Genomic DNA, 21,201 nt, shown 5'->3' on the forward strand with positions numbered 1-21,201 from the left:
TTGTGCAGATTTCCTTTGAGGATGAGGACTGAGAGGTCAGATAGAGTGATCGCTTTATGAAATGTGTTCACTCACGGTTGATAGTGTTCTTTGTCTTTTATCATTTTCCTGTGTAAGTTCATTTGAGAACATAGTGATTGTCTGGTTTCACCTACATAGTTGCTATTGGGGCATTTGGTGCATTGGATGAAGTAGACCACATATTGTGATAGGTTTCAGAGTAACAGCCGTGTTAGTCTGTATTCGCAGAAAGAAAAGGAGTACTTGTGGCACCTTAGAGACTAACCAATTTATTTGAGCATGAGCTTTCGTGAGCTACAGCTCACGAAAGCTCATGCTCAAATAAATTGGTTAGTCTCTAAGGTGCCACAAGTACTCCTTTTCTTTTTGCATATTGTGATAGGCTGTGTAGGAACCATGGATCTTGAAAGGTGTGTTGTGGGGGATGTTGATCACTGTAGCAGTGGAGAGATGTCTGCAGGTTTTGCATCTGTTGTTCTGGCAGGGTCTGGTGCTGCTTTGGTGTGTCCTGGTCTGTGGGGAACTTGCTTCTGCTGATCACTTATTACAACAATCTATGACCCACTTAGTCCCCCCATTCCACAATGTTTTTCCTTGTCTCCCTATGACTGAAGAGGTGTTAACAGGCCACTTCACCTTGAATGTTTTCACTACTTATGCTAAACGATCTGTTCCACATTGTATTTAGTTGTGACACTCTGAGTTAGTTTCCCAGACCTGAAAAAGAGCTCCGTGTAAGCTTGAAAGCCTGTCTCTCTCACCAGCAGAAGTTGGTCCACTAAACTATACTACCTCACCCTCCTTGCCTCTCTAAGGGCAGGCCTACACTACAAAATTAAATCGACCTAAGTTACATCAACGTACAGCCATACAGTAATAAAATTGCTTTTGAACTATGCTCCTTATGTCAGTGGTGTGCATCCTCACCAGGAGCGCTTGCACCGATTTAACTCTCAGTGTGGGACATTGTGGGACGGCTTCTGAAAGGCAACAACAGTCAATGTAAGTAAGTAATGCGGTGTCTACACTGATACGGCATCAAACTAAATACATTGACCTAAGCTCTATGCCTCTCAAGGGGGTGGAGTTGTTAAGTCGGCATTGTGGGCAAGTTACATTGGTGGGAGCTACAGTTCAGTGTAGACACTTACAGAGCTAGGTTGATGTAAACTGTCTTGGGGTACGCAAGCTCTTATCAGGGAATATGCAAGAAAAACCCTGTAATGGCGGACAACACATTTTATTTAGTAAGATACAGCAACCTAATCAACTTTTAATCTCCTTTCAATTAAAATTACAGCCACATTGGTGTATGTTTCCTTTCTGTTGTGTGAGATTAACACTATAAACACGTATAATCGCTATAAGAATGCTGCCAATTAGACCTCATTAATTAGGTTAACTCTAATGAGGTCTAACTGGCCTAATTCTTTCAAGCCATTATTGACCTCTGGTGTCACAGGTAAGAGTTTTTAGTTTTCAATTCAGTGAAAAAATATGGATCATTGGCTCAAGACTGGCACATTAGCAAAGAGTGGAACACCTAGGGATCAGCAGGAGCCCAGTGCATCCAGTTTCAGCTGATTCAACCACTACTGCTGGCTGTAGCGGTGCGAATGCAGAGAAGGTCATGCATGACTTACAAGTTCAACTTGGGAAGTGTGTTACAGAGCAGGACAAAGAAAGGACATCAAAAAAATGCAAGTATGAGGAAAGTTACATTGAACTTGGATTTACATGGACTGAGGACGTTGGATATCCTCAGCCACAGTGTGTCCTATGCTGCGAAGTTTTGTCAGTCTTAAACCATCCCTTCTTCGCCAACATCTACAGACTAAACACAATCAATGGAAAAAAAGTTTTTTAATTACAAACTGGAAGAGCTAAAAAGCAGTAAAGTAATTCTGCAATTGAATTCTTGCATGGAAAACGTGAATGCACAACAAACTTCTAACCTTGTGAATTACAAAGTGGCTAAATTGGGGAAACCACATGCTGGTGCAAAAGATTTAATAATGCCTGCTGCGAAAGACTTGGTGAAGTGCATGCTCAGTGAACAAGCAGGAAAAAAACTTGATACCATACCCCTCTCTAACACTGTGTTGCGCTGCATTGGCAATATGGCCAAAATATTCTTTCTTAGTTTGTGAATTGTGTTAGAAACAGTGACTATTATTCTCTCCAACTAGACGAGCCCATGAATTTAGCTAGCCTAGCTAATTTTTTTGTTTATGTTCGTTATATGTTCAGAAGTACCATTCGTGAAGGTTTTCTCTTTTGTCCTCTGTCTACCTGAAAAACAGGAGAAGAGATTTTTGTACTTGCTTGATAACTTCATGAGTAAGGATAGAATTGATTGGCCCTGCTGTGTAGGGATTTCTATTGATGGGGCGAAATCAATGACAGGAAAGCAGTGGAGTCATGGTTTGCATCAAGGCAGTAGTGACAGGAGTCCTGCAGCATCCACAGAGAAGCCCTTTGCTTCCTAAAAAATTCCTGAAGCCTTAATGTCATTGCTGTCTGGTGCAGTCAAAATGGTTAACCTCGTTAAGGCTTGGCCTCTAAATTCAAGAATTTTTGCTACCCTGTGTGACAAAATGGGAAGTGACCATTTGATGATACTAATGCACCCTGAGGTTCGCTGGCTGTCGTGTGGCAAAGTGCTGATACGAATCTGAGTTTTTTTCGCCGATCACCACCTCTTTGCACTGTCTTCTTGCTTGGAAGATGATGCCTGACTTCAGCAATTAGCCTACTTGGCAGACATTTTTTCCTGCCTCAATGAGCTCAGTTTAGGCCTTCAGGGCTTAAACGTCACTTGAATCCATGATTAAGAAACGACTGTTTTTTGGGATAGCAGCTTAAAGAGAGATGTGATTGTTGCTTTCCAACATTGCAAGAATTTCTTGCAACAAATGACAATATGCAGTTGCATGAGAGTGTAAAAGTTGACATTATGGAGCACTAGTAACAACTTAGCCAACAACTTGGAAAATATTTTCCCAAAATGGACAATGCAAACGCCTGGATACGCAATCCATTTGAGGTGCCTGAATATCTCTCAATCCCTCATCTGTCAGTCCATGAGCAGGAGAAATTTTTAGATCTTTGTTCTGACGGTGGGCTTTTAAATCAGAATTGGCATTCAAACCTTTGGCAGATGTTTGGGAGCAAAGAATGGAAGATTACCCAGACCTGTCAAAATGAGCAGTCAAGTTTCTGATGCTCTTCTCCACAACGTACCTTTGTGAGACTCGATTCTCTGCCCTTACGGTGATCAAGACCAAGTAGCGTCAGAGATTAAATGCCAAAAATGACTTGCAATTGAAGCTCTCTCCAATTTTCCCTGCCATCAGTGATGTGTGTGATAAAAAGCAGGGATATCCATCACACTGATTGGTAAGCATTTTATCATTACTATTTTTAACGAACATCAGTAAATTCTATATGTTAGTCACCAAGAATTTAAAAATGCCAATAAATATATTTTTGTATTACCCAGGTCAGCTGTGGAACTGTGTGGATACTGAACTTTTCTTTGCCTCCTTTTCTGTATCTTTTTATCATCAACAAAAATAGATGATTGGCATTTTAAAATGCTTAGTCACGAACAGGCTATTACGGGTTATATCAGTTCTGAGTGATTGAGATCAGCATGGAGGCTTCATTCATTTTAATTAATTACAATAAAAGGAGGTTGAAAATTTCCAATTTAATGTTTAGCAACAACTAGAAACTTGTTTCAGGGACTATTTTTATCCAAGGAAAAAGTATATATAATAAAATTGTTTGTTATACTACTACAACAAATTATAATTGTATCTGGGACAGCACACTCCGAGGGCTTGTGCATTGTGTTAGCCCTCACAGACTTTCTTTTTCTGTTTTCACAGGCATATTGTGACCTTATCTCAGTTGAGGGTATGCGGTAGATTACATTATTTGGAAAGGCGTACGCAGCCTAAAAAGTTTAAAAACCACTGTTCTAATATTTTTGCATTTAATTAATATTTACATTACAATAGTGCTTAGAGGTCCCACCCTCTAAGCTTGAGTAGGACCCCACCGTGTTAGGAGCTGCCACAAAGAGCATATGGTCTAAATAGACAAGACAGACAAAGGGGGTATTATTATCCCCATTTTACAGGTGCAGAATTGAAACACAGAGACTAACCTCCCAAGCATGCACACACAATCTGTAGCAGAGCCAGGACTAGAACCCACAGCTCCACACAAAGCCCACCCTTACTCTTCAATGTGAAGTTGATCACTGCTCCTGAACACCAGAAAAACTCAAAATGTTGGACAGTTTTTAACTTTCTGTAAAAAATACTTAGATTCTAGACTCAGGAAGTACAAGAAATCAGCTCAACTGAGCTGAATGAAAGGAAGCAACAGAATGGACTCAAGTGGATATAAACATGCCTCAGACAGAAGCTCCGAAACATTTCTTGAAGCTGATGTTATTGAACTGCTCTTTGTTTCTGAAAATGGTCTACACAAGTTTCCCTGTGATCCTTGGAATTTTTCCAATAAATCTCCATAAATCTAAAAGTGAGTGGGAATTCTTGGTTTCAGTCTTTAGGACTCTCCTGGACTTTCTAGCCCCTCACGAAGTACTGACTGATTGATGTTTTGGCCTTTAACATACATATATACCCACAACTATTTCACATTTGGGGACAATATATACCTTCAAGTCAGCGGCACTGCTATGGGTACCTGCATAGCCCCACAGCATGCCAACATTTTTATGGCTGACTTAGAACAACGCTTCCTTAGCTCTCGTCACCTAACACCCCTGCTCTACTTGTGCTACATTGATGTCAGCTTCATCATCTGGACCCATGGAAAAGAAGCCCTTGAGGAATTCCACCTTGATTTCAACAATTTCCATGCCACCATCAACCTCAGCCTAGACCAATCCACACAAGCGGTCCATTTCCTGGACACTACGGTGCTAATAAGCAATGGTCACATAAACACCACCCTATACCGGAAACCTACTGACCGCTATACTTACCTACATGCCTCCAGCTTTCATCTAGGACACACCACACGATCCATGATCTACAGCCAAGCTCTAAGATACAGCCGCATTTGCTCCAATCCCTCAAACACCTACAAGATCTCTATCAAGCGTTCTTTCAACTACAATACTCACCTGCTGAAGTGAAGAAACAGATTGACAGAGCCAGAAGAGTACCCAAAAGTCACCTACTACAGGACAGGCTCAACAAAGAAAATAACAGAACACCACTAGTTGTCACCTTCAGCCCCCAACTAAAACCTTTCCAGCACATCATCAAAGATCTACAACCTATCCTGAAAAATGATCCCTCACTCTCACAGATCTTGGGAGACAGACCAGTCCTCGCTTACAGACAGCCCCCCAACCTGAAGCAACTCTCCTGCAGCCACACAACAAAAACACTAACCCAGGAACCTATCCTTGCAACAAAGCCCAATGCCAACTCTGTCCACATATTTATTCAAGTGACATCATCATAGGACCTAATCACATTAGCCACCCCATCAGGGGCTCGTTCACCTGCACATCTACCAATGTGATATATGCCATCAGTGCCAGCAATGCCCTTCTGCCATGTACATTGTCCAAACCGGACAGTCTCTATGCAAAAGAATAAATGGACACAAATCTGACATCAGGAATCATAACATTCAAAAACCGCTAGAAGAACACTTCAACCTCTCTGGTCACTCAGTAACAGACTTAAAAGTGGCAATTTTGCAACAGAAAAGCTTCAAAAACAGACTCCAATGGGAAACTGCTGAGCTTGAATTAATATGCATACTAGATACCATTAACTTGGGTTTGAATAGAGACTGGGAGTGGCTGGGTCATTACACATATTGAATCTATTTCCCCATGTTAAGTATCCTCACACCTTCTTGTCAACTGTCTAAATGGGCCATCTTGATTATCACTACAAAAGTTTTTTTCTCCTGCTGATACTAGCACATCTTAATTAATTAGCCTCTTACTCCACCTTTTCATGTTCTCTGTATGTGTATGTGTTTATATATATATATATATATATATATATCTTCTTACTATATGTTCCAGTCTACGCAGCCGATGAAGTGGGCTGTAGTCCACGAAAGCTTATGCTCAAATAAATTTGTTAGTCCCTAAGGGGCCACAAGTCCTCCTGGTCTTTTTGTAGATACAGACTAACACAGCTGCTACTCTGAAACCTGTCATTAAAATAGCCTCATTGGTTGATTTATTGGCTGACTACTATTTCACTCACAATAAGGATGGGGCAAGGAGGCAGGCAGCAACAGAGCCTTATTAAACATGAGAGGACAGTACCCACTGAGGCTCTGCTGCTTGTCTTCCAGTCACTCCCAGCCCAGGAGTCAATCGTCCACTTGCTTTCCTTAACCTCCCATGCCAATATAGGTCCCTCCTGAAACCTGATCCTCTGTCTCCAGCTCCACTCACCGTACTACAACTACAGCCTTCTTCCCCTCCTCTACAATACCTACCTTGTCCTTCTTCAGGGCCGTCCCCAGGCATACGCAGCTGCATAGGGCACCATGAAATTTAGGGCACCAAATTTCACCGTGCCCCTAGGCAGCTTCGTGTTGCATACACGGCAGCCCCAGCCCCAGTGACCAGCCCTATCCTCGGCCGGCCCCCCCATGGGCTGCGCCCACTGCAAGGGACAGGACCGTCCCTAGGGGAGCGTGGGGCCCCGGACAACTCCCTCCGCCCTGCCTCTTACCCTTTCCCCTCCTCTGCCCCCATTCCACCTCTTCCCCACAAACCTCTTCCCCCAGCGACCCTGCACTCACTGGCAGTGGCGGGAAGCAAAGCAACCCGGCCCCAGCCCGCTCCACTCCACCAGCTCCTAGCCGCAGTGCTCCACTTCCCGCCGCCGCTGAGTGCGGGGAAACAATCGCACCCCGCACTCACCAGCGGTAGGATCCGGAGCACCATAGCTGGGAGCTGGTGGAGTAGAGCGGGCTAGGGCCGGGCTGCTCTGCTTCCCGCCACTGCCAGTGGGAGGGGATCCCTTCCCCCAAGCCCTCTCCCCCAAGCAACACGGCTGGGGCCGGGGTAAGGGAAGTGGAGCAGGCTGCTCCCGGCCTCCTGCTAATCCCCCAGGCCACTCTGGGCCTGTGGGGCCCCCAAAAGTGGCCCCCCCACAACTCCTACCTCCCAGACCCTGGAGGAGGGGGAAGGGGAGGCCTGGGGTCCTCCATAGCCCCCCCATAGGGGGGCTGCATAGGATACCCAAATGGCTAGGGATGGCCCTGGTCTGTTTGCAAGGCTGCCACTAATCTACCTCATCTACTCTGACCACATTCCGCCTGTCTTCAGGTTCCTCCCCTGTCATCCCACCATAGGGTTGCCAACTTTCTAATTGCAGAAAACCGAACACCCTTTTCCCCACCCCAGCCCGGCCCTTCTCCAAGGCTCTGCCCCTGCCTTGCCCCTTCTCCGAGGTCCTGTCCCCCCACTCACTCCATCCCCCCTCCCTCCGTCACTCGCTCTCCCCCACCCTCACTCATTCGCTCAGTCCAGTCAATCCCAGCAGTCGAGCACAGGGAAGCCTGATGCAGGGGAAGGAGCCTTGGGTAAGTCGTGTGTAATTGTATTTCCCATTACAGTGATGTACTGATGGGGCCCCCAACTAAACAGGACACAGCTATAGACTTTTTATTCATTTATTCGTACTAGAAGAGTTAGTGGTACAACAAGGAGAGGTGCATATCTGCTTTCATTCCCCTTTAAAGTTAGGCAACAAGGGTCATGAGAAGCAGGTTGTTTAGGAACACAGGGATGTCTCTTGAAGCCTCCTGAGAAATTTCACTGACGCTTTCATGGAGGTACTCTGCAGTCCTCTCCCGAAGGTTTCTAGGGATGGCAGCTTCATTTCTTACCCCGCAGTAGGACACTTTCTCATGCCAGTCAGTGATAACTTCAGCAGGCACCACTGCAGTACACAGGCTAGCAAAATGCAGGCCTGGGCAGCTTTGGGACACTAGCAGCAGCTATACTTTCAGTGCCTGTGTTACCCTCAGGAGTGAGATAACAGCTAGAAGCACCACTGCCTGTGGAAAATGTTGCTAGTATTCAATGCCATTACCCTGTACTCATAGTTTCATGCAACTGAGCAATTCCCTCATTTCCCTTGGCCCTGGTGGGCCATACGCACCAAGGCTGGAGCTGTGAATGGTGCCAGGCACAAGCACTCCAAAGCAGAAGCATCAATAAGCATGTCTTGTTTACTTGTGGCACCTTAGAGACTAACCAATTTATTTGAGCATGAGCTTTCGTGAGCTACAGCTCACTTCATCGGATGCATACTGTGGAAATTGCAGAAGACATTATATACACAGAGACTATGAAACAATACCTCCTCCCACCCCACTCTCCTGCTGGTAATAGCTTATCTAAAGTGATCATCAAGTTGGGCCATTTCCAGCACAAATACAGGTTTTCTCACACACACCCCCACCCCTTTTTTTCAAAAAAACACACACACAAAAACTCACTCTCCTGCTGGTAATAGCTTATCCAAAGTGACCACTCTCCCTACAATGTGCATGATAATCAAGGTGGGCCATTTCCAGCACAAATCCAGGTTTTCTCACCCCCCCCCCAGACTAACAGACTAACACGGCTGTTACTCTGAAACATGTCTTGTTTGAAATTTTAGGAGAGCAAGGGAGGGGAGTTCTGAATCTTAACTTCCGCTTTTCATGGGGACTATATTGACAGTGGTGTTAGGATATACATATTCAGGCCTGTCTGCAAAGGCCTGTACTTTAAGAATTTAGGGGTATTCTTATCACTTGGCTAGTTCTAGAGGTATAAAAGAAAGAATCAAAATCACTGTCTGCTGGTGTAAGGGCCTTCTCTTACTGTGACTGTTTGAGGCCCTGTTCTTAGGCTAAGGCCTTTGGCTGAGCAGCAGAGGCAGCCATAAGCTAGGAAGCGAACAGTCACATCCTCACATTCCAAACTAGTCACATTGAAATAAGGTGCTATTGGGCTGTCAGGCACTATCAGGACAGGATTGTATTCCTATCACCTCCAGAGAAAGGGAAGCGCCTAGAAAATGTAAAAGGAAACTTAGTTTGATAGCATCCTGTCTGGCAAGAACTCACTTATCAATAGCTGGGATGTGAAATCCTCACTTCTGTATTGTTTTGTCATTATAGTTCCCACTTTGCTATTGTTTGTCTGTATAATCTGTCTGGTTCTGTGATTGTTTCTGTCTGCTGTATAATTAATTTTGCTGGGTGTAAACTAATTAAGGTGGTGGGATATAATTGGTTAGCTAATCATGTTACAATATGTTAGGATTGGTTAGTTAAATTTCAGTAGAATGATTGGTTAAGGTATAGCTAAGAATATTACTATATAAATTAGGGGCAAACAGGAAGTAAGTTGGGATTTGAAAATAAGGAAAAAGGAACTTGTATTTAAGCTCGCTGGAAGTTCACCCCAATAGACATCGAATTGTTTGCACCTTCGGACTTCGGGTATTGTTGCTCTCTGTTCATGCGAGAAGGACCAGGGAAGTGGGAGAGTGAAGGAATAAGCTCTCTAACAAGTGGCACCTTTGTTTTATCTGCCGCTGCTGCCATTGCAGCCTTGAGGGCTCTCCCCTAAACACCCGCAGAACACCTGATCCAGATAAAGGGGAGAAAGAAGAGGACTTGGAATTATGTGTTCAAGGAGATCCTGCAAGCCAGTGCTGCATCAGACACTGAGCAAAGGGCCTGGAGGATGAATATTGTGGACAGCCCGGAGAAGAAAAAAGTGGACAGAAAGTCCCAGCAGGAAAAGGAGAAGAAGATGCACCAGGACATAATGGGGGTTCTCTGGAAGAAAACAGAGATGCTGCAGACTCTTGTGGACCAACATGCTCAATAATCCCAGGCTCATGTCCCGCTGCAGTCAATTGAGAACTCCATGGCAGCACCTCCCTATGCTCCCGCTTAACACTCCACATGGCATCAAGGGCTGCTGTCCTACCCCTACCACTGCACCCCAGGGGACTTTAAGGACAACCACAGCTTCATATACACCAATCAGGGCTCTCACAGGTTAGGGTATGTGTAACTAAAATGGATAGGACTTCTTTCCCCTTGTTAAGTTCTTTTCCATTAATTTATTAAGTTTTTAATGTATTTGCATTTAAATTGCACAGATTTTTCTTTGCACTGGTTTTGTTGCTGAATAAAATTATACTATTTGGAAAATAATTAACCTTTATTAGTTGACAACATACCCTGCAGAGTGCCTAGCAGTTCTGAAAGCACCCACTTACTTGTTACTGTACAGTGTGACACCTCATAGGATTGATGACAAACACAGTGTAATAATCATAAATGTGCATCAAGCATCACAAAATAAACAAGTGCATTGACAGGGTTATACCCATTGATGTGCACCAAGCACCACACAATGCCTAACAGGCCCCAAAATAGCAGGCTCAGGTAGAGCACAGTACACCACAATACATCACTGTGGCTCACTGTTAAAGTGCTCTGTCAAAACCTTCCTGAGCCATATAGCTCCACACTGAGCTCTTCTAACAGCCCTGGTGTCTGGCTGTTCAAACTCAGCAGACTGCTGCTCCACCTCCACCCTGACAGCAGCTTTCCCCCTGTTTGCATCACAGATATTATTCAGGACACAGCAGGCAGCTATGAACATTGGGATTTTTTTTTCACTGAGATCCAATCTTGTGAGTAAACAACACCAGCGTCTCTTCAATCTACCAAAAGTGCATTCAACTGTCATTCTGCACCTGCTGAGCCAGTAGTTGAATCTTTCCTTGGTGCTGTCAGGGTGGTCGGTGAAGCCACGGGAGCAAGCCCCCAAATCACTATTGGCATTTCAACATTCCCAACAGTAATCTGCTCGTCAAGAAAGAAAGTCCCTGCTTGTAGCTTTCTGAACAATTGTGTGCTCTTAGAGATGTGCACATCATGCACCTTCCCTGATCAGCCAACACTGCTGTCGGTGAAGCATCCTCAGTGATCCCTTTCTGTTGACATACTCTGTGGCAAGGTCATCTGGTGCCATAATAGGGATATGCATGCTGTCTATCACTCCACCGCAGTTCAGGAACCCCATTGCTGAAAATCCATCCATTATGGCCTGCACATTGCCGACGGTTACAATCCTGTGTAGCAGGAGGCGATTAATGGTCCTGCACATTTGCATAACAATGGCTTCCACAGTGGATTTTCCAACTCCAATGTGGTATTGCAAGTTTCTGCAGTGCGATCGCCACTTGTTTCTCCACTGTAGGTGCTGTCTCATTTTGGTGTCTCTGCACTGGCGGGTTGGGGTGAGCTCAGCACACAGATCCAGGAATGTGGTTTTGTGCATCCGAAAGTTCGGCAGCCACTGCTCATCATCCCAAACTTGCATTATGATGCGATCCCACTGCATGGTTTAGTGCATGTTTTTCCAGCCCAGAAGCTGCACTCTACCATCTGTAGCTGATCCATGAACACCAACAACCTTGAATTGGTTCTCGCAACGTCGCAGAAATGGTCATGTTCTCCATTGATTTGGTTCTTTTATGGTTCTGCAAATACTGGAGGATCATGTGTCCTATGTTTGCAATGCACAGGAAAATAGTGCAGAGCGGTGCAGGCTTCCATGTTGCTGTCAGAGACAGCTGACATCAAGAAGGGCCATGTGGGTTCAGGGGGTTTTTCAACAAAGGCACAAAAAATATGGAATATAGATAACATTATGAGATAGAGACAGTTGCACACTGGGAAGTTGACCCCTTGCTCCCAGTCTCACCTATGTGACTTGTTTCTGCCCCACCATACATTACCAAACTTCCCAAAAGACTGCGCACTGGCCGGTGAAGGGTTGCAAACTGGGATACCTACCCATAGTGCACCACAAGCACTCCTGGTGAGTATGCGCAGCGCCGATGCAAGGAGCCAAGTGTGCAAGTGATATGCTAACTGAGGCAGCTTTATGCAGACTTCACTTCCATCGACCGAAGTTTGTAGTGTAGAGGTGACCTAACAACATTTACAGCACATTCATGTTTGTGCAAGAAAATCTAGGTCACATTTGACAAATTAGACAGTAGCATTATCCCAGATAGATCACCCACATATCACATGAAGGGCAAACTAAATGCCGCACCTGTGCGGGATCCTCCTCTGTCAATTACTGTCACCAGCAGGTTACATTCCCCCTAAGCAAAGTAGCAGACACTCCAGCATGTAATGGCATATGGCATGCATAGGAGTGAGGCAAGTTGTGAGGCTATGCAACCTCTGAAAGGGTTATGTTTCTGTGGATCACATTCATTTTTTCCTATGTGGTGCACTTATTAGCAGCGCTTAGCACAGCAAACCCTGTATGTTCATTTCATGGCTGGTGTTCTATCCTTTTCCCAGGCTGTGCTTAGGTTCATATAAAGCTTGCAGTTTTATTAAAACCATCACACAGCCCACGTTGGCTATTCATGCTCTGCTATGCCAATGCTGTCTTTTGGCATGGCACAGTCTAAATGGCAGCCACAGCCCAGCAGCTGATATGTGACATGCCTTTCATTTCACTGATGCCACAACCCCTCAATGTAATCTGCAAACAAATGGAAAACAGCATAAGGATTGGACAGAAGGCTCTTTGCAGAGGAGGAATCCATCGGGTGAGGGGCAGGCTAATGCTCCTGGGATGAGTGCCCTCTTGGCTGACACACCAGGGAATGAACTGGAATTCTCCAAAGCTAAAAGCAGGAGCTGCTACACCTTGAACCGAAGCTCTGTAATTGGGGGCTGTAACAACGGCAGGCTGGCACAGCGGAGGACCCGTAACACACTCACCAGTGGGATACACTCAGATGCTGAGCTACCCTGAGGCCTAGATCTAATTTATTGGTCCTTCCCAAAACATACACCCACACTCCTAATATGTCTCCTAGGCTGGACAGGGCAAACTGGCTTCCTTTTCACAATTATACAGCTCCCAATTAAAGATGGTCTGCAAAGGAAGACAAATTGGGCTGGAGCCTTTTTTTTTTAATTCATTATCATGTGTATAAAGAACAGGAGGACTTGTGGCACCTTAGAGACTAACAAATTTATTTGAGCATGAGCTTTCTCACCTCTGCCACCATGTCAGGGTTCCTTCCCCACTCTGAGCTCTGGGGTATAGATGTGGGGACCCGCATGAAACACCCCCTAAGCTTAGCAACTCCTCCCCCCTGCCTGCCAGGTCATCTGCAATTTCACTGACCGTTTGTGTCTCAGCAGATTGGTTCCCTGGATTCAAATTCAAACCCTCAGCCATTACAGGAGCAGGGCCTGGATCCTGTCCCAAAGAGACACAGTCACCCCCCAACAGGGTCTCACAGCTGATATCCTGGAGAACCCCAACAACCAGCCAGCCCAACACCTCTTGGGTCTGCACAGGGATCTAGGTCATAGGCAGGGTGAATGGTTCCATCCCTAGGACCCTCACCCAGGTTATACAGCCCCTCAGCATCTGAGGCTGCACCCCCTGGGGCCTGACAACAGTGCTCTCTGTTCCAGGGTTTCGCCACCCCAGGAATGTCTCCCCATTGACCACCACCTTCCGCTCCCACGGTGGGTCCTAGGGGCCTGAACCTAGGAGACTCCACACAGCCAAATAAGTTGGGGTCAGGAGTGGGAGCCTGTCAACCACCCCACCCATCTGGCTGATGGCATCTATGGCCATGGGACCCAGCAAGGGAGCTAGACACCTGGGCTTTTCAGCAGAGTCCCCCTGGTTCATATCGTCAGCCTGCTCAAAGGCAATGTGGTGGGCATCCACATCCCCCACCCCCTTAATCAGGGGCCACAATTTAGTATGGAGGTTCCCTGTGGAACTGGCATCCCCGGGTCTATCCCCTGAAAAAGTTGGTCAATGAAAAATATTTTGGGTGTTTTTCTGCTTGTGTTTTATATTAAAAACTGGGGGCTTGGTTGATATAAATCAGCGTCATCTGACTGAAATCAACGGCTGAAATCAGTGGCGATACTGATTTACACCTGTGGAAGGTGTGGCCCTCAGATCTAGCCCACCAAGATGACTCTGGCAATAGGAGAGCTATTGAAATGACATCACAAAAGAGTGAAAGCTAAGCAATTGAGCAGGAGCAGGAACTTTTAGTCATTCTGTTGAAAAACTCTGTGCTTTCTGTTTGCGTTAACACCCATTTAGCTCCAGTGAACACTTGGTTGTTACATTTCAATATCCTCAACCCTTCAATATGGGATGAGAACACACAATGCATATTTCTGAGACCTCCAACAAGTTCTCCAGCAAAACTAGAAAAGATCAGACATGACATTTCTGATATTTCTAGTTAAAAAAAGGAAAAAACAAAACAAAAAAACCCACTTGCTCAGGCCCTTTCTCCACATCATAAAGTAACAAAACCTAAAAATCATTTGCAGATCACCTTTCAGTACATTGCTCCAGGTATTCCAATACCCAAGTTACAACTTGCAACGTCATTAGATCAGTAGTCTGATCTAGTCTGGCCACCCTATCTTCCACATGTTAAAAATCAAAAGGTTTTTCACAGAGAAGGTGACATATGGAACTAACTTCCAAAGCTGGAGCAGAATTTTGTATTTGTGTGATCCCAAGCACTGGAAGAATATCCAATGCAAAAAGCAGCATATAGATTATTTCCCTGCTTCTAGAAAATAACAGGATTTATATCATAATACTTTACCAAGCATTTCTACATCACTTTGCATCTTCAAAATGTGTTCAAATATTAACTAATGAATTCATAGAATCATAGGGTTGGAAGAGACCTCAGGAGGTTTCATAGAATATGAGAGCTGGAAGGGACCTCAGGAGGTCATCTAGTCCAACCCCCTGCTCAAAGCAGGACCAATCCCCAACTAAATCATCCCAGCCAAGGCTTTGTCAAGCCGAGCTTTGAAAACCTCTAAGGTTGGAGATTCCACCACCTCCTTAGGTAACCCATTCCAGTGCTTCACCACCCTCCTAGTGAAACAGTGTTTCCTAATATCCAACCTAGACCTCCCCCACTGCAACTTGAGACCATTGCTCCTTGTTCTGTCATCTGCCACCACTGAGAACAGCCAAGTTCCATCCTCTTGGAACCCCCCTTCAGGTAGTTGAAGGCTGCTGTCAAATCCCCCCTCACTCTTCTCTTCTGCAGACTAATTCCCTCTCCTGGGAGGCAGAACAGGCATCTAGGACTTCACAGCTGTCATCATGCCTGCATACCATGGCCAGTGGGAACTTCACAGCAACAGCAAAGATAGAATCCCAGTCTATCTACTCCAACACTACAGGTGCCTATCATTTAAAGTAAAGGAGCACCTCCTGTGATGCTGGTAAATCGATGCCAGCTCTTGCTAAAGCAATAGGTGTCATCTGACAAACTCATAGCTAGAAATCAGATTAGCTCACCTGTATGTTAATAATGTTCCCAACAGTTGTTAGTCTTGTAAGGATGTATTTGGTGTCTAGACTACTGATGGGGTGTTTACACAACACAAGGCAGAGTCAGGAAATGAGGATAATTAACCTGATAAGCTGCACCTGAGGAAGGGCCAGGGATTAAAGGTCTGATTGAGGATGGAGTCCAGCTGGGGAGGAGCAGAAGGGACTGATATAAAGCTAGGAATCTGGCAATAGAAAAGGGCTATAAGGGAAATAGTCTGTGGTTGCTCCTAGGAGAAGGGAGATGTGTCTGAGGCTACAGTGCTAGGTAGCCTGCAATTATTACTCCCTGAGAGAAGGGAGATTAGGCTGGTAAATCCAGAAGGCTAGGGGAGCCATAAGGTAGAGCTGAGATGTAGGAGGGTGTCTGGGGAAGAGTAACGATACCTAGCAGTGAGCAGGTCACTGTCCCTAGAGATAAGAGTCCATAGACTGGAACCTGGAGTAAGTGGCTGGGCTGGCTTCCCCCACCAGCCACTGAAGAAGTAGCACAGTCCAGGCAGTGAAAGGAAGACTGCTATTTTGTATAGAGAGCCTTTCCTACCCCAGAAGGGGAGGACTATTGCCAGATTACTAGAGGGCTGAGTTGTGAAGGAGCACCCTGAGTCCCAGAGAAAAAGAAACAGGGAGAGGGACTGACCGAAGGGGCTGTTGGAGCTGCAAAGAGCTAATCCCCAGAGCAACCAGGAGGGGGTACCCTAGCTGTGAGTGGACCCTGTGAGAACTCTCTAAAATACTTGAGTTGCTGCATGCATTAATCTTACTTGTGATGGCTGTATCCAATCCTATAAGGCAGAGGTCCCCAAACTGTGGGGCATGCTGCTCTAGGGGGTGCAGAAGAATGTTTGGGGGACTGTGGCAGGGCTCAGGCCAGTCCTGACAAGAAATGGGAGCAGCTCCTGGGGAGGGGCATAAGCAGATTACACTGGAGTAAGAGGGGGCTCAACTTAAAGTTTGGTGACCACTGCTATAAGGTAATATGTAAGTCTTGCTTTACAACTGTAAAAATACCTGCTCTGAATTTGTGAACCTAGGCAGGAAGAGTGGTTCCCTCACCCATCAAGGACTATCAAAAGTAAACGGGCCACGGTAGGACAAACTCCATTGATTTGCCTCATTAACCCATGAAGTTATGAGCAGGAGCCCTCGACTCAAAAGTTTGAGCTCTGGGAGAAGGACATATAAGATGCTCACAAGAAGAAATAGTTATCTCCTGCTGTTTGGACTCTTAAAAGGGCTGGAGCTGAGAAACGAAAGTAAAGATCTCCAGTGTCAAGATGGGTTAGTTCTAAGAATCTCAGTGGAGAGATTACTACAGGTCTGTCACCTTTTGGAACCTTGGATCGTAACTCATTTGTTTTTATACATTGCCTGCTTTAACCTGTGAATAACTCTAATTTCTTTTTACTAGTTAATGATCTTTGGTGTGAGATCTAAGGTACAGATTGGTTTGGGAAGGATCTCTTGAGACTAGGAGCAACCTGAATACTTTATTTTTGTGTAAGTGACCATTTTTCACTAAGTCCCACATGCCTGAATAGCAAGATACACTGAAGTACCCAAGGGGACTGTCTCTGACTCCATGGTCAGACTGTTGCAGTGATCCAGGAGTTAACATTTGTTACTGGGTTGGTGAAATCTAATTATGGAACATACCCCCAGCTTGGGGTGCCTGCCCTGAGGTTGGCACTTACAGTCATGATTTACTCTAGACAGAGTGACACTTCCTTTAAAATTGTTAGCAATATAGGGAATAGGACACACCACTGATCAACTCTGATTCCATCCTGTAGTGGGCAGTGGTCTACATGTTATAGATGGGGAAACGGAGACACATGTGGTATATGAAATGTTTTCTGCTGAAAGCTGATGCATAATTTTCTGTCACTAACCTGGTGGTAATGGTGTAGTTTTGTTCTTCTGTTTCTAGAATGTCTCAATCAAAGGCAAAGCCTCAAACACGTCTCCAGGATGCAAAATAACAGACCTACTCCAGCCCTCCTCTAGAGGTGAAATGATTGGCAGTCTACTGACAGGCCCCAAAGGATGTTCATTTTTTCACTCTCTTGCAGTGAGTGGCAAAACTCCTCTGGACTCCAGTGGGAATAGGATTGGGCCTGTAAAGTAATCATGAAGATCTTCCCTACTTAGATGCGGGTAGGGACTGTCTCTGTTCTGTGTTTGTACTGCACCTAGAACAATGTAGTCTTGATACTAGTAATATTAAGCAGATGAAACACACACCTGTCAGCTAAACTGTAGCAAGATGTGGTTTAGAAAAATAGATACAGACAACAGGGATGCTGAGGCTGCCAGAGTTCAAGCTCCCAGGAGCCTGGGTAGGGCATTCTTTTGCCTACTGTGGATCTCTCTATCACTAAAGATCAGCTGAGCTGCAGTCCCATTAAGGACTTGATCCCAAGCCTGTTGCAGTCAGGAGTGCTAAGAGCATAATGCAAGACTCCCCTTTATATGAATGTAAACAGGGATTTACCGGAAAACCAAGAAATCAAAGGGATGGGCAGAGAATATGGCCCTAATTAGACTACAGTGTTAATGCCTGCATATGAGACACAGATAACTGCACTTATGGGTGAACAAGAAATTCATAGCTAGTTAGATAAGATTAGATCTTAAAACATGTGGCATGTATTAAAGTTAATTGGTTGCACAAAGGAAGAGTAGCAATCCAAGCTCAGCTACATTTTGTTGCAACATTTCTTCACCATCCTATAATTTATCAGAATTCAAACAGAACAAATCAATAGTATGACCATCCAAATTCAGATTTGACACCCCACCTGCCATTTGGAGAAAGCAGATGGGACTATGGAAGTCTGTGTTCAGCTAATTGTTACTGCAGATATCAAATGCTGAATATCCTGCCCCAATAAGATTTCTATCAAACTCAGTGTGTTCTGTGAAATCATGTGTTTGAAGTCTAAGTCAAATTACCATCTTTCCTTTGGTTTCCCACTGGTTCTCTTTGTTCCTGGGAACTCTGTTGGATCATGTGGTGATAAAACAGATTTCTCAGGGGGGGCCAGAACAGCCTTGTAGGACATGAAATGAAGCCTTGAAGTGATGTCTCATTATTGCCAATGATATCTGCACAGTTCTAATGTTCATATTTGAATCATTTAAATCTTTCACATGCTTCCCCAGAATAAAGTGCAAACCCAACAACAGTTACCGACAGCTGCAGGTGGATCCAGATCATATAACTTGGGGGCTTAAAGGGAAAGAGACCATAATTCTACACTGGGAAAACTCCACCTCTGAATGTGTGACCTGCTCCTAGGGGCTTCTGAGGATTAAGAGACACTTGTATCCCCTTGTCTTTAATTTCATTGGGCAGAGGCTGACCCTGAAAATATCATTTCTAAATTGTGCTGATTGTGCAACATCCTGACACGCTTCTTGCAAACAAAGAAAGCGACAGGCCTGCAACTGATCAACCACCATGACTTGAGAGTATCACCTGTGTCCGCCTCAGTCTGTTTAATGCCCAGACAGGAAAATGACCAGCAGTTTAGTGGATTCAATCAGTGTACTAACCTTGACCATTCCAGAAGACAAAATGACAGATCGGCCCCTATGCTCCCCTACCTTAACCATAAACCCCCTAGAGTGCATCCCGGAGAGATGCAGCAAATTTGGCTGTATGGGGAATTTGCTGCTGCTTTTCTCTTTTTTTCTCTCTCTCTCCCCCCACCTGGGAAGCATTCCCAGTGAAATCTTTCATATTCCTAAAGTGCAGTAAGGCTAGGACTCACTCACAAGGGTGAGGAAGCTGCAAGATCCCCCGGTTAGATTCATAGGTTTGGTTGGGGTGCCAACAGGGTGGGAGTATTTGATATTCCCCTTTTATGAAAGGTAATTACAAAATGACACTGCCCGCTCCTCGCCGCCGCCTCCTCTGATCCCTCTGGGCAGCGCCCCCTAGCGATTATCAGCCAGATGTGCCATTTTCCAATAAACAAAGCGGTACCCCTGAAATCAACTTTGAATTTTTTTTTTATTCTCCTTTGGTGCTTGTTTGCCCCCCCCCTCCACTTCCCAGCCCTGGGGGTTTGATTCGTAAAGCATAGAGCGGTGCAAACCACCCTGCTTATTCAGCAATCTCCAAGTAAACGCAGAACGAATGCCTGGCTGGCAAAGGGTTTTCCTGCACTGTACAACAGAGGATCGCAATTTTCCCCCCATACGGTAATTTTCCCACGGTGTAAAATACGGCTTGATCCATGCAATAATCCTTCCCCTTCCGCGCGCCCCCCCCCCCCCAGTCCAGCCAAAAGAACCATTAGTAACAACCTGCTAAATTTAGTTGACTAGTCATGATCTGGTATTAATAGCAGCAGCATTCAAGACATGCCCTGCACACAGTGTGTCTGTGTGCGTCCGCAAACCTGAGACACACACACAATGCAAGGGGCGGACTCGACTGCAGTGAAAAATACAGAAAAAACAAACAAACCCCCTCTACTCACACAACTAGCCTGGAGATGATCCATGACACCATGGCGCTGTGTGCAGGGGGTCGCTCTCTTGCCAGGGAGGGGTCTCCCTGTTTCTCCGTCCCTGAATATGTCTGTCTGCGGCTCCCACCGGAATGAGCAGGGCGAGCGGCTCAGCCATTCAGCATTTCAGCGCAGCCTCACTCCGCGCAGCTGCTCACGCCAAAGGGGCTCCAGCGAGCGGCTGTGGAGGGGATTGGGCAGGACATTAGGAGTCATCGACGGCTGGGTGCACCCACAGCTCTGCAAGCCCCGTCTGCGTTTTCACTTTCTCTCTGGCTCCGGCCTCTCTCTCCCATGCCTGCCTGCAGGCCCCACTTTGATCTGCAGACTGTCCCATGTGGCCCGCATGTTTCCCTTTATAGACCCCAGGGTCTTCCATTCTACTTCAACAATATAAGGAACTGGCTGCGGGGTTACTGCCACCTCTGTTAGCCTGAAAAGGAGCTGCTCGGCTGTGTATCATAGTCCCTATACTGCTCCCAGCCAAAGGAGAGCTAAGTTTTTATTAATTTGTATTATCTGTTTTGCGGCAGTGCCCAGGAGCCCACTGATGGACCAGGGCTAGGCACGGTACAGACACAGAACAAAAGGACAGTCCCTGCCCCAAATTTTAGCTCCTCTGTCTCTGAGCAGACTAGAGGGAAAGCAAAGTGCTTTCCCTCTTCTGCTCCTCTGTCTCTGAGCAGCTAAAGGGAAAGCAAAGTGGCTTTAATTAATTTAATTTAATCCTAGGAGGCCACTGGTGGCTGCTACCTTACCTCTTTGGTCCAGCAGAAGAACACAGTGACACAACACAATGTATCATAACATTGGCATAGGAAAGTCATGACATTGTCCCACTGTGTGACAATGCATTGTGATCACATCCACTCCAAAATAATCCCTGACTCTTCAACCGCTTCAGGCTTCTTCTTCAGGACATGGGGATTCAGACTAGGCACCAAGTCTTACCCAGTTTTTAGAGGGAGATTCCCTCATTTTAAATTATTTTTAAAGCAGTTTCTCATAATTATGATGAAGGATTTTTCTGTGCTCATCGATGTGCCTTACAAAATCTACACCGGACTATTCTGAAGTTTCCCTCATTTAAACCATCACCGCTTGATGGCCCCATAGGATAGACAGGAATCCTTATGTCGGGCAGCACCCCACATTATAGGAGTCTCGATCCCATGCTGCAGC

General features: G+C 45.5%; 1 protein-coding gene across 3 annotated transcripts in view; it reads right to left on the reverse strand.

Annotated features, from left to right (window-relative positions):
* The window catches only part of REEP1 (receptor accessory protein 1), a 106,500-nt gene extending 86,152 nt beyond the window's left edge, over positions 1-20,348 (reverse strand). Inside the window, exon 1 of one of the 3 annotated variants that reach the window (XM_073342861.2) lies at positions 19,990-20,339. In XM_073342861.2, the coding sequence (XP_073198962.1) occupies positions 19,990-20,021 (32 nt within the window). In that variant the 5' untranslated portion in view covers positions 20,022-20,339. Of the gene's footprint in view, positions 1-19,989 lie in introns of all 3 variants that reach the window. The other 2 variants (XM_073342863.2, XM_073342862.1) reach the window with 2 other exon arrangements.
* Positions 20,349-21,201: the final 853 nt, after the last annotated feature.

The sequence above is a fragment of the Lepidochelys kempii genome, chromosome 4, assembly GCF_965140285.1.
Source record: "Lepidochelys kempii isolate rLepKem1 chromosome 4, rLepKem1.hap1, whole genome shotgun sequence".
Classification (NCBI taxonomy): Eukaryota; Metazoa; Chordata; order Testudines; family Cheloniidae; genus Lepidochelys; species Lepidochelys kempii.